The sequence below is a fragment of the Uloborus diversus genome, chromosome 6 (genome assembly GCF_026930045.1).
Source record: "Uloborus diversus isolate 005 chromosome 6, Udiv.v.3.1, whole genome shotgun sequence".
In the NCBI taxonomy this organism is placed as follows: domain Eukaryota; kingdom Metazoa; phylum Arthropoda; class Arachnida; order Araneae; family Uloboridae; genus Uloborus; species Uloborus diversus.
In genome coordinates this window covers 14871014-14887757 of record NC_072736.1, presented here as the reverse complement: position 1 = coordinate 14887757, position 16744 = coordinate 14871014, and the positions used below count along the sequence as shown (strand labels likewise).

Genomic DNA, 16744 nt, shown 5'->3' with positions numbered 1-16744 from the left:
GCATCTTTACTGACGTATATTGGCAACGATTTGGTTGATAGCAAGCGTAGAGCGCAAATTTAATTCGCTGCTTGATTAACATAACGTGGAAACGTAATAGAAAGATGGACCAAATTGCATCATTTGTGACATCATAAAGACCACGCCTTGTTTGAAAAATCGTACATTTAAAAAAATTAATTTAAAAAAAAAACTGTTGGAAAGATGGAAGTATTTTCTGGGTCCATGTAATTTTTTTTTGCTCATTCTATCCATTTCAACGACTAAAAGTAGTACTTTTGACTGTTGTCCCCATTGTCCCCATTTGTTCTGCTTTTGTGACTGGCAAAGCGGTTGTGATTATCCTTCTATGTTTTGACATGTTATCTAGAAAAAATTTAATGTATTTAAATGTTATGTCTTTTCTTACTCGTGAAATTAATGTTAATCTGAGGTCGGCCTTCAGACAAGGTGTGTGTGGGGGGGGGGGGGGGGGGGGTTGGGGGGACGGGCAAGCAAACCGGGGCCTGTGCCCCTGGCGGAAAAATATGGAGAACGGCAAATTCACTTTTTTTTTTTTTTTGAAGCTCGGCATAAAAACTTGGATGGAGGCCATGTCGGCAATTTCTGGAGAGCGACAAATTCACCTCCTTTTTTTTTTTGAGGTTTTTTTTTTAAGGATTTATTTGTTTAATCATTTATTATTATTATTATTATCATTATCTTTTTTTTTTTTTTTTTTGATTGAAACTCGGCATAAAAACTTGAAGATAGATAGGAAGGTGCAGCAGTTTCAAGATTTGTCCCACTTCAGAAAAATCGAAGACCCAGGGTCTTTTTTTATTTTAAATTTTAATTTAATATTGGTTCTCGTTTCGAAAAACTAACTTACTCTGCATTCCAAGAATTTATTTCTTTTGTTATTATTTTATTATTATCATCACTACTTGATTTTTATGCTACAACAGACTAAAATGGAACTATGCAATGCATGGAGAATTTAAGAAATATGAGCAAATATTGCCGTGAATTGAAGTTCCGTAGAGCTTGCAATCTTTCCTTAAAATGATTCGAAGTACGTCAATTTCTTTAATTATATCTTGGTGCTCATATTTGTCTTTTACGCAAGAATACCCAGCAGAATATATTTCACACAGCACGTGTTTCTGCCCTGCACGTTTTTCTTTTTCCGGAACACTATTTCTGTCCCCTTTCCGAGGGCATCGCGAAAAAGATATGATTGTTATTAAATGTATTTGTTTTGACTGAGGTGCTTGTAAAATGTCTAATTTTGATAAAGTGTTTCATTTTCTAAGTTGATAGCGATAAAAGTGAACGCTATAAAAGATGCAGATTCGTAGCATACAGAAACAGTGTTCATTGAGTAAGAACACAGTTTCAGAACTGGGGGAAAAAGTTCTTAAGGTAAGTTTGGTTCCTCGCCATTTTCTTCGAATACAGAGCAAATATGATTGGCAATTTTCATGGTGTATTTTTCAGTATACCATTTAATCGTGCTTTTGAAGTTACAGGTTCTGTCTTTTTGAAAATTGAAAGTTAACCATGGTGAATCAACAGTTTGCTGACCAATATCACGCAGAGATTTACAGTGCCTTCCGACCAAATATCCCCACAGTTTTAGCCGAAAAAATAAAGAGTAGCTTGAAAGAAGAGGTTAGTATTTTCTGGTCCGTTTCAGTGTGAATGTGCGCGTAACTCTACTTATATTTCTGTGCCTCAGAGGTCCCAGTGCTTATGATGGGCGGCACCTGTGAGCAATTTTTCTAAAACTCGCATTTATTTTCCTTTTTCATTTCATTTTTAACATGCTTTGTTAATATGAGGATGGAAGAATTCTTGCATGACTTAAATTTTTATTCCGTTTTAAAGCCCTGATTTTTCTGCACAAGATGTTTTTTTTTTTTTTTCATAACTTCAAAGTTAATTAGAGCAAAAATAGAATATGTTTTTAACATACAATTTCAGGCTGAGCAGAAAGCTGGTCAGATTCGAAGCATCCTTTGATTTACGTCATCCGTTTTTATTATTAACACGCTTTTATTAGCTTCATCTGTATGTATGTATGTATGTATGTATCTTGTAACGGAATCTTGCAGCTCAAATTTCGCCCACTTCCTGCGATCGGATTCTTTTGAAATTTGGCGTGCGACTTCAGACCCGATGACAATGCAATATTCTATAATCAAATTAATTAATTAACTCTTTTAATTGTTAGTTTCCTCCAATTTTAATCAATATTTTGGCACAAATCCAATAATGTGAAAAAGGAAAAATGTAAAAAAATACATCAAAAAATGCTCGCAAAAATCATTTTAAAATGTCTACAAAAACCTTTAATTTTTCTGCAAAAGACAAAATTTGTTCCAATGTTCCAAGGTAATTAGAACACGAAATATAATTGTTTTTAACTAATTTCATGCCGAAATTTAGGTGAGCCTTCAATTGGAAATTCATTGCTGATGAGACCATTGTTGAACAAAACTTTTATTCAAATGCATCTCAAATTTTCAAAGTAATATAAATATGATTTCCGCAAACATACATCGATGACTCACAGTAGCTTCCCATCGGGGTGCCCTTGTCTTAACTTTAAGATCTCGCGCTTGTTTTATAAATAATTTTGTCGCCTGATAATTCTCCAACATAAGACTCAAAACAGAAAAATAAAATAATACTTTAAAAAACTTCTTTAAAAAAAACACGCTTTCGTAGCAAAATGAACTAAAAAGTGAAAAATAATCTTTGGATGATAGTAGTTGACCAATCACTTAATTTTAATGTAATACAAAAAAGCGTGGGGGGCTTCTTATCAGTTGTCTTGAATTTCTTCCATTTGTTGTCCAAGCAAAAATGCAAATAAACAGCACCCCACGCTTTTTTGTATTAGATTAAAATTAAGTGATTGGTCAACTACTATCATCCAAAGATTATTTTTCACTTTTTAGTTCATTTTACTACGAAAGCGTGTTTTTTATTTTAGTTTTTTAAACTATTATTTTATTAAAAGTTTATTTTCACCGTATACTTGCTTTATCGTTGGTGGTAGAAGCCTTTTAATCGCTGCCAAAAACAAAAAATGAATAATGATGATGATTACAAAATTAATTCTGCTTTTGTTACTAACGTTAACACGTTAATTTTCCATACTGAACTTAAGCACAAATAGAATCGTGGGCAACGAAACCGGAATAATAAAATTTTGAAAATAATTTACCAGAGTAAAAAAAAATAATGTGTAAGGTTTACCAGTAAAGGTACCAGTATTAATGGATGTAACGAAACACGAATTCTGAAGTGTGTAGCATCATTGTTTTAAAAACTCAACTTGTTGGAGGAACCTTGCACTATATGGTTTCAGTAGAATTCAAAGCGCATGCGTAAAGATTAGAATCGGCGCAGAGCACGTACAGTCGAGTCCCGACTTACGTGAGGGATGTGTTCCAAGACTCCTCGCGTAAGTCGAAATTTCGCGTTGTAGAAAAGGGTATGTATACAACTTTTTTTGAAACATACCAAAATTTTTTAGACACTTATAAACACTTCTCAAATTGCTTTAAAGCATTCCTCAACTATACATTAAAATTTCTTATAAATAAGAAATGTACTTTTTCTGTACTTAAAAAATAAAAGAAAAGCTCCCTAATTTTGCATAAAAAACTGTTAAGATGCACAAAATAAATGATCAATGGTAGGGAAAGATATAAAATAAAACTACATGGTACGTACATCACTTATACTTATTGTCGTGTACCGTCGACGTACTTTTTAGTTGTTCAAGCATATCGAATATCTTAATCTTTTGTTTTTGCCAGAAACTTTCTTTTTCTTCCCATCTTTCAAACTTTAGATGAAACAGTGCACTAAGGTGCCATTTTATTTCATCAACTTTAATATTTAGAAAGAAAAAAAAAAGAAAAAAGACGCCGAGTGGTTACTTGATGCACTAACAAAACGATGCGTGGACTAGTATGGTGAAGGGAACTTTCGCTATCAGTGACGCTATAGGGATAAAATATATTCACGAAATCAGTATTTAGGAAACAATAACGAAACCGATACTTCCTTCCAAAAAAAAATCGTATTGCGGACGAGGAATTCGCGTTAACCCTAAAATTTGACCCGAAAATGTCTTTTATTTAGCTCAAAACTCGATATTTTCGCAGGAAAGGATTATTTGATGTCTTTAAAAAATTCTGCAAGAAATCGACAGAGATTTTGCAGATTTTTGCAAATTTTCTTCTGCAATTTAAAGAAACATGTAGATAATCTGCAGATCTACTCAATTATTGAAACTTCAAATCGCAATAATCCTGTGAATGAACCAATTTTGCTCAGACGACCCTGCACCGTCGTGTTTGTAATATTTTAATTTACTCTTTTATATATAACTCAATAGGAGACACGATGAGAGTACGTGGGTCAACGTGTTGGATCTTGCACTATCAATGTGGTCGTTTCCAAAATTTTAAAAGTATTTTTTTTTCTGAAAGAGCATAGGATGTGACCATTTTTAAAATTATTTGACTAAGTTTAATATTAAAGAAAAGTTACTTTAATCGGAGCGCTTTCATTGTTTACGCTTCTGCAGATGACATCACAAATGATAAAATGCCATTCAGAGTTGCCATCCAGAAGAGCACAATATTTAACTCGCATCTTTACTCACGTGTACTGGCAACGATTTGGTTGATAGCAAGCGTAGAGCGCAATTTTAATTCGCTGCTTGATTATCATAACGTGGAAACGTAGTAGAAAGATGCGGCAAAGTGCATCATTTGTGATGTCATCAAGACCACGCCTTGTTTTCGAAATCGGACATTTAAAAAAATTAATTAGAAAATAACTTCTGGGAAAATGAAAGTATTTTCTGGGTTCATATTATATTTTTTTGCTTATTCTATCAATTTCAGTGACTAAAAGTAGTACTTTTGACTGAAGGAAACGACCCCATTCAAGTAATCAACTTCAAAGCATTGTTATTCCTTTGTATCTACACTCACTGGCCAATGAATTAAAAAACCTTTGAGATTTGCATTTGAATGCGTGCACTGTGCAAGGGTCTGGAGGGAGTATCTTGATATCTAGCATGTTCTGCAAGCGTGGAAGTAGTGCCCTGGTGTTGTTCCTCGAGGGTAAACAGCCATGCGATACCTAAATATGCTGGCAGATCAAATGCACCCTGAAATGTTACAGTTTATCCTGATAGCGACGGATGTTTCATGGACGATAATGCAATGCATCGTGCCGCAAGTGTTGAAAATTTCTTCGCTGAGCATTAGTCTGAATTTCAATACCTGCCCTGGCCACCGCATAGCCCGGATTTTAACTCCTTAGAAAATGTGTGGGATATGGTGGACAGATGCATCCCCGACTGCACTTCCATTTAATTTACAAGATCTACTATCGAAGGGACCTCTGGCCCTCAAACGATGAAGGACTGCGTGCCAGGCGCTTTGCCTCTGAAGACAACACACAATAGATGGTGGTGCCATCTATGGACAGTTCGAGAATTTATAACCAGGCCAGAGCCGAATAACTTTCTGGTCTGGCACCCCCAGAGGTATCCTTTCACTTGGAGGACATTGTGACTACGAGCATATTTAACGTCGCCCAGTCACCATTAATGACGACGGTGGATCTTCGACCAGCGAGGATCGAACCCGAGACCCTCCGGCCCCAAATCCAATGCCTTACCCATCAGGCCACCACGACCCTAATTTACAAGATCTATAAAGCTGCATAGGGGCCTCCGTGGCTCTGTGATAGAAGCTTCTTCTTCTGAGCCGGAGATAGTGGGTTCGATTCCCGCTGGTGCCCTGGGTAACATTTCCTTCTCATGTAAATCTTTCCTGTGTGTGTCCGGAGGCAAGGCGCTTGGCACGCAGCCCTTTATGTAGTGAAACTGTTTTGCTTCTAAATAAATAAATTAATTAATTAAACTAAATTAAAAAAAAGCTGCATAGCCAATGCATGGATGTTAATGCACTCCAGAAGCTTATAGACTCAATGTCCAATCGAATCAGAACAATGGTGCATCCGTGCAAAAGGTGGTCCAATAAGATATTAATCTTTGATTTCTAATTCATTGGCCATTGAGTGTACTTGTTTTAAACTCTTCTCGTTTTTATAGTACCATGGCTCTTTGGACAGAGCAGTGGATGTGGGCTGCGGTTCTGGTCAGAGCACCATCATCCTTGCCGACCACTTCCGGAAAGTTTGGGGGATAGATGCCAGCGAAGCCCAGATACACGAAGCAAACAACTCAAGAACACACCCGAATATTACTTACGTGTGAGTAATACCTTTTGAGAAGTGATTCACGGAATAGTTTTATGTTTCTTTACAAGAGTGATTATTTTATTTTTATAATTGTATTGGTTTCTTCGTCTTTTCTGACAAAAATTCATCTTTTCTCAATGCATCAAGTTTTAACTCCTCCTACCCAAGGAGCACGCACGATGGAAAGATAGATGGTTGGCCAACGGTGGCTAATGGTAGAAACCGCTGGTGAATGGTGGGGGGTTGGCAACGAACGATGAGCCAACGATGGCCTTACAATTTTTTTGTTTTTTTAATTCTTGCACTGATAAGACTTGATGAGAAAATTCAGTCGTAAACGGGGCGCCAGACACTAACACAGACAAAATTTACCCTTAGCGGGCGAGATGAGTGATAGATCATATCAATCCTTATATAGATGTAAACTACCATATCAGAATAAACAATATGTGTTAAAACCAAAGGTTTTGGGGGGTTGACCCTCAACATCACCCCTTGCGAACCCTCTGGGAGTTTTTTGCCACGAATACCATTTTCAGTTTGCGATGTAAGTGTCGGTTACATCACTTTAGCTAATATTTTACATCGAGTTTCAAAGAAAATCACACAGAAATAGGTCGACTTTGCCGTCCTCCAGATGTTGCCGTCCTTTGCTTGAATACATAATTTCAGATTACGCTGAAAACGATCCACGTGACTTCTGAAGCAGAATCAATAAAATAATTTGTTTAGAATGAAGAATTCTTGAATGTATTAGAAAGAGCGAAACTTTTTCGAGAAGCGATCCTCTGATATCAGAATTATTATTTATTTATTTATTTATTTTCAGTCTAATATTTTCACTCGCTGTGTTGTCATTGTTAAGTTTTTGCCACAAAAAGATCAAAATTTATGAAACAGTTATTTACATCAAAGAACTTGATGCATATTTACAACATTCCCGGATTTCGATTTCTTCAGACGCTGCAAAGCACAAAAAATACCTTGCTAAAAGATTTATTTCTTAGAACTTGCTTTTTTGGCAGAAAGTCTTATTACGTTACCTTATTGAATGGAGAATAGCAATCTTTAAAAGTACAAGCTTTTGGTTGTCACTGACGATGTTTAGACTAGAAAATAACTGATGTTAATTTGATACGGAAGGTTTATAAACAGAGTTTAACCCTTTTTCTTCCAATCTTTCTCCAGCTCTGCCCCGGCTGAAATTTTGCCATTTCGTGATCAATCCGTGCAGTTGGTGACTGCTGCTGCTTGCCTTCACTGGTTCCAGATGGACATATTCTTTTCGGAAGTTCGTAGAGTCTTGGTGCACAATGGAATATTTGCTGCCTATACCTATCACAGCTTGCGACCGATTGTCATCGATGCGGTGTGGAAGACGCAAGTAGATCTTGTCTTCGACCAGGTAACAAACTCTTCATTGTATTTCTTAGAGCTCCTTGAAAAGGACAGGCTGACTTATCCGACATTTTGGTTCCAAGACAAAATTGGATCCAACCTCGTTTCTAGTATTTATAAATACGTTATAATATTCGCTGGTTGCTATGTCGTAAAGCAATTGATGATAAGTTGAGTAAAATGTCACTTAAGGTAAATCTAGAAAGATTACTTAGTTCACAAATTCAAAAAAAAAAAAACATATCAAGAAATGTTTACTGTAATAAACCTCATTTTGTCACCTTATTTGTTTTTAATTTGTATAAATTAAATCGTCTTCATCTACAGAATAAAATAATCAAACATCAATCAGGCAACACATCTAAAGCTTTCACACCACTTTTCTGAAATGAGACTTTTGCACAAATACTATTTTTTTCGCCCGACAATTTTGGAACCAAAATGTCGGATAAGTCAGCTCCCCTTATATAGGAGCCTTAGTATTTCTGTAGCGTATGCTTTCGTACTTACGTCACATTCGTCGTTAACCAATGTTCACAGGTTGTTTGTTTAGTGCTATTATCCAGCCTTATGCATTTTTTCCACCAGTTAACTTTCTTAACTGCGTTTAATTTATTATACTAGTTCTCACGTATAATCTTTCACTAATGCTTTAAAAAAGAAAAAAAAAACCTTCGTTCTGGGATATAAAATTGTGTGCTTTTTTGATAAACGACCACTCTATTATATAATGCATTGTTTAAAACAGTGAAAAATTTTACTTACAAAGAAAAAAAAAAGAAAAAAAAGAAAAAGAAAGGCAGAAAACACCGTCATAATAATCCTACACCACACCTTTTGTTTGAATTTTTTGATTTTTTTAAAAGTAGTTTCTTTGATTTTTTAACAATGGTTATTATTTATGTGTCACCGGGACACTCTCGGATTTCAGACAAAATTCCGGTGTCCCGGTCGGTTTACTTCACGTCCCAGAATAGATGACCAAAAAAGTCGAAAAATAATTAACTGTGAAGGATTATTTAGGATAATTACTTTGTCATTTGCTACATTAATTTGTAAAAATTATATTGAATTAGCTTTTGAAGGTTTTTACAACAATATTAAAAGCAAAAGAGTTCTAGCTAATGGGGAAGAGTACATGCAAATATTGTTAATTTTCTTTTCTAAATCAAAATGTTTCTCCTTTCTTAAGTAACCTGAAAGTATTAACGTGTAGGAAATAAAATGTTTAAATCTGTCTGCTTGGGTCATGTATTATTACTCCTGGTTTTAGTTTATAATTTAGTATTCATATATTCATAGCATTGAGAATGAACTACAGTCTAAAATACAGTCGAACCTCGTTATCACGACACCTTTGGGACTGTCAACAAAGTGTCGTCATAGCCGGAGCGACGTCATAACCGGAATATTTAAAAATTCATAATTATACATTTGTTAACATTAAAATTAGATTTAATGAAGAAAATAGTAGTATGTATATATACATTTTAAATTAGATTTAACTAATGTAAATTTGAATTATTGGTAGATATAAAAAAAATATTTATTTCTTAAAGAAATCTTCACTTATTATTATTATTTTTTGTGTAACTAAAAACTTTTCTAACTAAATAACTTTTCTATAGCATTTTTAACACTCCTCTTTTCCACGAAAGTATCAGCAAGAAAGAAACTAATTCAAGACTCTCCACCTGCTTTGAATTCCTTTCTATTGTCCCTCTTGTCAAAGTATGAAACCTGTACCTTTCAGAACTTATCTACTTGCCCCCCCCCCCCCATTCTTGAGGTGTCATGCCTGGTCAAATCTCTTGCAGAGTCCGAAGTTCCTACAACAAACATTTCCTGATGTTTTCATTATTTTGCAGAAAAGTTAACAATTGCAAAGAAATATTTGATCCAGTCGGCGCTGTTCGAAGTGTCGTCGTAACCGGAGGTGCACCAAAAAGACTGTCGTAAAATCCGGAGCTACTTAACGTTAAAATTATGTGGCATAGGTTCGGGACTTTGAAAAAGTGACGTGACATCCGGAGTGTCGTGAAATCCGGGTGTCGCGATAACGAGGTTTGACTGTACTCTAAAAACCAGCCAAGGCTGCGAACCCTTTTGAATACCCCGCGACACTGGCGGGGGGGGGGGGGGGCAGAGAGGTTTGTCTTCCGGTGCCCCGGTTGAACATTTCAGAAATCTGACAAGCCTATTTATGTGCCCGTAATAATTTCATTAAGGAATTATGAAAAACGGACTTAAATTCTTCGCATCAGTTAAAACCGAATCATAACCACACACATCTAACAACTAAGTTTTGAATAGATAAAATTCCATCATGTCATAATTTTCCATGGTATCAAAACTAATGATTGCATTTTTCGAACTGTCAATTAACATTAAAAAATCTTTTTTTCCTCCACCCACTGTTTAGTGTATTAAGCTGGGTGTAAACAAAATCATGATCCTATTTTAAAGGGGGAAAAATCTTACTTTCGTGTTAAATGTATAAAGTTAAATAATTCTATTTACAGATATATGAAGAGCTTCATCCTTATTGGTCAGCTGAAGTGCTAATTTCTTTGGAAAAATACGAAACTATTGAATTTCCTTTTGGAAAAGTCTCCAGGTTTGTAGAGATTCATTGTTGTTTTGTTTCTTACCATCTTCAGTTTAAACTTCTTAGATTAGTCTTCTTTCCCGTTATTTTCCACTCATTGGTCAGTATGTTTGAAAGAAATTGTATTGAAAAGCGACGATACAATTTAAGAGTAATAGGAAAAAAAAAACGAGCTGATGTGTGCATCACATGACTTCCTTTTACTCCAATTTTATGTCATTTTCCCCTTATTGGCGATTTTAATGTGATTCAATAGTTTACTCTCTAAATATCACCAACAGTGGCCAAATTAAAACCAGATTTTAAAATTTTTTTTAAAAAATTGCCAAATTTGTCGCCAAGTTGCCGACAAAACTTAACGACCAAAAAGACTGGCGATAACTCATCAAGTGTCCGCCAAATTGTAACACCACTTGAGTTTACATCGAAATTAACAATGATTTCCCCCCAAAAAGGGGCAAAAGACCCTTTTAGAAACACCCGAATGACCAAAAGGGGAGGTGCACAACTAGACCTCACTAGGAGTCTACGTACCAAATTTCAACTTTCTAGGACATACCGTTCTTGAGTTATGCGACATACATACGCATATACGCACATACATACGTACATACAGACGTCACGAGAAAACTTGTTGCAATTAACTCGGGAATCGTCAAAATGGATATTTCGCGTGTCTATACGTTCTTATGCACTTATCCACGTGTGGTCGAGTCGAAAAGAAAAACTCAATATTCGGAGGTGACTAAAATGGAAATTAAGGTCGATTTTTGGGCCGTGGTAGCCCGATCGGTAGAGTGTCGGATTCGGGGCCGGAGGGTCCTGAGTTCGAACCTCGATGGTCGAAGATCCACCGTCGTCATTAAAGGGGACTGGGCGACGTTAAATATGCTCGTGGTCTCAATGTCCTCCAAGTGAAACGATACCTCTGGGGGTGCTAGCACCAGGTAGCTATTAGCTCCTGGACTAGTTCTAAATTCTCATTAACTGTTCGATCCGGTGATGGTGCTGCCATCTATCGGTATAAAAAAATAATGGAGGCAAGGCACTTAGTATGCAGTCCTCGACATAAATGCAGTTGTAGTCAGTTGTGACTCTGAATAGGAATAGGAAGATCGATTTTTGAGTGATAATGTTTTCGCAAACACAAAACCTTTTTTGATAAAAGGAAGTAAAAAGGTCTGTCTTTTTGCATAAGATACGATTTTTTATGAACAGGAAATGTTCTCAACCTAAACTCATATGAAAATTTAACCCAAGAAATAGTTTTTGAAAACGTTTATTCAGAAAAGTATATATGCACTGAAGGAGCGCAACTGAATCGTTAAAGCAACATAGTAAATAGTGAAGAAATTCGTTTTCGGTTGCTAATACCGTATGCTAATCGTTAGTTGAATTAATGCAAATCATGCGGTTGAATTGATATACTAATCCTACTATTAAACTGACGCTAATCGTGCGATTGAGCTGACTCTATTCATACAATTAGACTGAGTGGTATGATTTAACTGATGTTAATCGCACGATTGAACTAATACCAATCGTACAGTTAGCTTCGATTGGAGAATTTGCATTCTAAAAAAATTTCATGTGTTTCTACAGTTCAAGCCTCGTCATTTTTTAGCGAGTAGTGAATAGGGCATTTGAGCACTTAATGAAATAAAAACTATAAAGGAGAACAATATCATGTTAGTGCATTTATTTTGCCATTTCGTTTACCTATTGCTTTGTAATAAGTAATTTCCAAATTAAAACTTGTTCTTGATTTTAAATATTTTCAAAAGCATGGTAAGCAATATGAATCAATTGCAGATCAGGTACAACACGAACAAAAGACTTAAAATAACAAATATATATATATATATATATAAGTAAATGGAATAACGAATGCTTAAAATGTTAATTTTTACTTCCTTTTACAAAAAAAGAAGTTTTGTATTCGCGAAAAAATTTTCACCCAAAAATTGGCCTTAATTTCCATTTTGCTCACCCCAAATGAATGTTGAGTTTTTTTTTTTTTCAACCCGACCACACATGGATATGAGCCTAGAAACGTACAGACACCCGAAATATCCATTTTGACGATCTCCGAGTTAATTACGACGAGTTTTCTCGTGACGTCTGTATGTGCGTATGTATGTCGCATAACTCAAGATCGGAATGTCCTAGAAAGTTGAAATTTGGTACGTAGCCTCCTAGTGGGGTCTAGTTGTGCACCTTCCTTTTTGGTTGCATTCATATGCTCCAAAGGGGGTCTTTTGCCCCTTTTTTGGGGGAAATCATTGTTAGTTTCGATGTAAACTCAAGTTGTGTTATAATTTGTCGAACACTTGGCGATATATCGCCAGTCTTTTGGTTGCCAAGTTTTGTCGCCAACTTGGCGACAAATTTGACGATTTTTTTTTAAAATCTGGTTTCGATTTGGCCACTGTTGGTGATATTTAGAGAGTAAACTATTGAATCATATTAAAACTGCCAATAATAAGAAAATGACATTAAATTGGAGTAAAAGGAAGTCATGTGATGCACACATCAGCTCGTTGTTTTTTTTTTTCAAACAAGCTATCTGCTCTCTATAGTTGAGCAAACCTAACATGGCAGCATTGTTAAGGCTACACAGATCCTAATGGCAATATAACGACTCTGCCAGGTTAGGTTTGTCCCTAGACACATACGTATAACACTAATTTCAACATGCAACATATTTATATTTTGCTATCTTACGAACAAGAGATTTGCTCATGCTATGAATAAATTTTAATGTTGATGATTTTGGTGTTAAAGTCAATATTAATTAAAAAATGATGTTTTTTTTCCCCTTTACAATGTTACAAATATAAAATTTGTCTTGAGTGTGATTATTTTGTCAGATTGATCTGTTATTACGTTACATTATATTAAAAAAATTTGTAATTTATATTTTTTTAATTTTAAAAATTACTTTGTTTGCAAAGTTGTCTTATTTACATTAGAATTAATCAAACAAATAAATGAATAAATAAATAAAATAATGAAACAAATAAATAAAGAAAGAAAGAAAGAAAAGCCAGAAAAGAAAAAAAAAAGAAAAGAAAAAAAGAAGAAGAAAAATGGATAGTTTGTAATAAATAGTATTCCCCGATGCGGAGGGGAGGGGGGTGTAAAAAAGTCATATAATAAACTGGTAGTCACTTGAGCTACTATCCACAAACTTTCTGTCGCCATCTTGGCAATTTGTCACTTGGTTGGAGAAGAAACTTTGGCGCTGAAAATGAAATAAATCCAGTGTCAGTTTGGCGATATTCACCAAGATTTTTGCAAACTTGGCGATAAACTGTCAACTTGGAGTCCAAAAAGTACCAGATAAAGTTGTTGGCAACTAATATTTTCATATCGACATTTCTTTCCAGGATTCCCGATGTTAAGCAAATATTCAGCGGAAGATTTTCGGACATCATTGGTTTCATAGAATCTTTATCTGCTTACCAAAACATGAGGAAAGAAGATAGCGAAAAGGCGGAAGCGTTAATTTCCACCTTTTCATTCAGGTCTGTTCAGTGTACCTTCATTATAACCACTCATTAAATTTTTAAGAGTTGAATTGCATTTGTTTTGTAACGTCTCGTAAAGTTGTTCAGACAGTGGTTTCCAAACCTTTTATTCCCGACTTCTTGATTTTTCATAAAGAAATCTTTCTGTCCCCCCCCCCTCCCCCTCGAACTTTCGTAATAATCCAATTTCATAAATGCTATCCCGAAGTTCAATGTATTCAATGGGTGAGAAAAGCAATATCATATTTTATGTAAAACAATAGGGTCGCTTCCGAAATTTTAAAAGTACAGTCGGATCCCGACTTACGCGAGGGATGCATTCCAAGACCCTTCGCACAAGTCGAAATTTCGCGTTTTGTAAAACCCATTGTTACAAAAGTTTGGTGCCAGACAACACTAATATTAATTGTAATTGTATAGTGATAATTTTGAAGGAAGGCTTCTTTGAAGCAAGCATCAAGTTTCTTCAGTGTTATTGCTCTTTTGTGGGGGTAAACCTAAGGCCCCTATATTTATATAGCGGCTCTAGGTAAACCTAACCTGGAAGCGAGGTAATGCAGTGATTAAGATCTGCTTAGCCTTCACAATACTACCAGGTTAGGTTTGCCTCAACTATATATATATATATATATATATATATATATATATAGTAGTATTTTAATCGTTATCATCTATGCCAATAACAGATGATCGAGGCTAAGTAAGGAGATATAGGATTACATCACAAGCAACTTGTATGCTATGAACTGTAAATTAGTTAGAGAAAACGTAATATTTAAATGGTTATAATGAAAATAACACACAAGTGAATTCCAGAGAGGAACAAATATTTAGTGTCAATCGCTTAAAGTTTAAAGCGTGCTTATAGTTTTTTTTTTTTTTTTTTAGTATGGAGCATTTTTATGAAAAAAAATAAGGTGACGTTTCGTGATGGTAACTTCTTACTATTTCTGAAATACATTTACCCAAAAATAGAAAGATATAAAAAAAAAAATTAAGGAAAAAAAAAATAAAATAGAACCGACTTCAAAATTGCTCTAAAAAGCGAAAAAAAAAATTTTTTTTAAACATATTTGATAATACTTTTAAACATAATTTTTGAAGTTGGCGTAAAAACGATAGATAAAATCGTTCACAGCCATAACTCAACTACAACTATAAATGTGACCAGGCCCAGTTTCTTCACCACCACATACATCATGCATTGATAACAGCTTATTTGAGTAACAATATAGATGTTTCGTTCCTAACTTTGGGTGATTTTCTGAAAAAAATATGAACGAAGCATGGTTACACTGAAATTTTACTTTTTGTTTTTGCGCCAACTTCAAAAATTATGTTTAAAAATACTATCGATGGTGTTTAAAGAATAAAATTATTTTTCGCTTTTTAGAGCAATTTTGAAGTCGCTTTTTTTTTTTTTCAAAATTTTTCAGTTTAATTTTCAACGTGTTTCTACATTTGTAGTTTAGAGCAACGATAATGATAACCTATTGATTTCTAAACTGTTGATAAACAAAAAATGCAGAAAAAATTTAAATTAGGGTTTGTCCACTCTAATGATGTCACACTTTTTTCAACTCTTTTGACCCTTCCCCCCTTTTTTTCACGTGTCACGCTATTTTTATTGACCTACTCTTTTAAAATTTGTGATGTCACATTTTTTGTTTCCCCCTACCTCCCCCTTGTCACAAACTGTCACAATTTCACAAACCCCCTCTCCCCTTCAAAGATTTCCATCATTTGTGGACAGCCCCTTATTAACTTTTTCGTAATTTTGTGTTGAAATTCGTCATTACTTTTTTCAGACTTAAAGAGATTTTAGAAGCGGCTGGTATTTGTTGCAACGACACAATGAAGCTCTACAGAACATTTTTCCCCATAATATGCAGAAAAACAGAAGTTTGAAATCGTTTCCTGCTAACTTATTACTTTAATTTATTGCTTTGCATCATGAAACAAATTATTATAATTTTTGTCTTGATACAAAAGCGTTTCTCATTCTCATATTTATTACCTTGCGTTGTTATTAAACAAATTATTGTAATTATTCTCTTACTACAAAAACGATTCTTACTCACACATGTATTACTTTGTTTAATTATTGAATAATCTATTTGAATTAGTGTCCATAATGTAAATTGTTTCTTATTCGCATATTTATTGCTTTGTATCATCATGACAATTTATCTTCAGGTAAAACGTTTCTCTTTCATATATTTATTACCTTGTATCATCATTTAATAATTTATCCTAAATAATGTCTTCATGTAAAATGTTTCTTATTCACATATTTATTACCTTGGATCATTATTAAATAAATTATTGTAATTATTCTCTTATTACAAAAACGATTCTTACTCACACATGCATTACTTTGTATAATTATTGAATAATTAGTGTCCAGAATGTAAAACGTTTCTTATTCGCATATTTATTGCTTTGTATCATCATGAAAATTTATCTTCAGGTAAAAGCGTTTCTCTTTCATATATTTATTACCTTGTATCATCATTTAATAATTTATCCTAACCAATGTCTTCATGTAAAATGTTTCTTATTCACATATTTATTACCTTGGATCATTATTAAATAAATTATTGTAATTATTCTCTTATTACAAAAACGATTCTTACTCACACATGTATTACTTTGTATAATTATTGAATAATTTATTCGAATTATAGTGTCCATAATGTAAATCGTTTCTTATTCGCATATTTATTGCTTTGTATCATCATGAAAATTTATCTTCAGGTAAAAGCTCTTTCATATATTTATTATCTTGTATCATCATTCAATAATTTATCCTAACTAATGTCTTCATGTAAAATGTTTCTTATTCACACATCTATTACCTTGTATCATTATTAAATTATTTATTTCAATTAGTGTCTTCATGTGAAACGTTTTTTATTCACATATTTAT

The 16744-nt window shown here is 34.2% G+C and overlaps 1 protein-coding gene across 2 annotated transcripts; it reads left to right on the top strand.

Moving 5' to 3' along the window:
- Positions 1-1365: 1365 nt before the first annotated feature.
- Positions 1366-15754, top strand: LOC129225244 (putative methyltransferase DDB_G0268948). 2 transcript variants are annotated; one of them, XM_054859820.1, is made up of 7 exons: positions 1366-1404; positions 1512-1653; positions 6131-6291; positions 7468-7684; positions 10200-10294; positions 13675-13812; positions 15624-15754. In XM_054859820.1, the coding sequence occupies exons 2-7, from the start codon at positions 1543-1545 to the stop codon at positions 15721-15723; spliced, it is 822 nt and encodes a 273-aa protein (XP_054715795.1). In that variant the 5' UTR covers positions 1366-1404; positions 1512-1542; the 3' UTR covers positions 15724-15754. The 2 variants fall into 2 exon arrangements, with proteins under 2 accessions (XP_054715795.1, XP_054715794.1); XM_054859819.1 differs by having other exon boundaries at positions 1377-1404; positions 1506-1653.
- Positions 15755-16744: the final 990 nt, after the last annotated feature.

Bases quoted from the DNA above. Each gene is read 5' to 3' on its own strand.
- LOC129225244 (XM_054859820.1), top strand. From the start codon at position 1,543: ATGGTGAATCAACAGTTTGCTGACCAATATCACGCAGAGATTTACAGT. The intron at 1,654-6,130 runs GTTAGTATTTTC...TCGTTTTTATAG, and splicing joins AGAGTAGCTTGAAAGAAGAG to TACCATGGCTCTTTGGACAG. The intron at 13,813-15,623 runs GTCTGTTCAGTG...TACTTTTTTCAG, and splicing joins ATTTCCACCTTTTCATTCAG to ACTTAAAGAGATTTTAGAAG.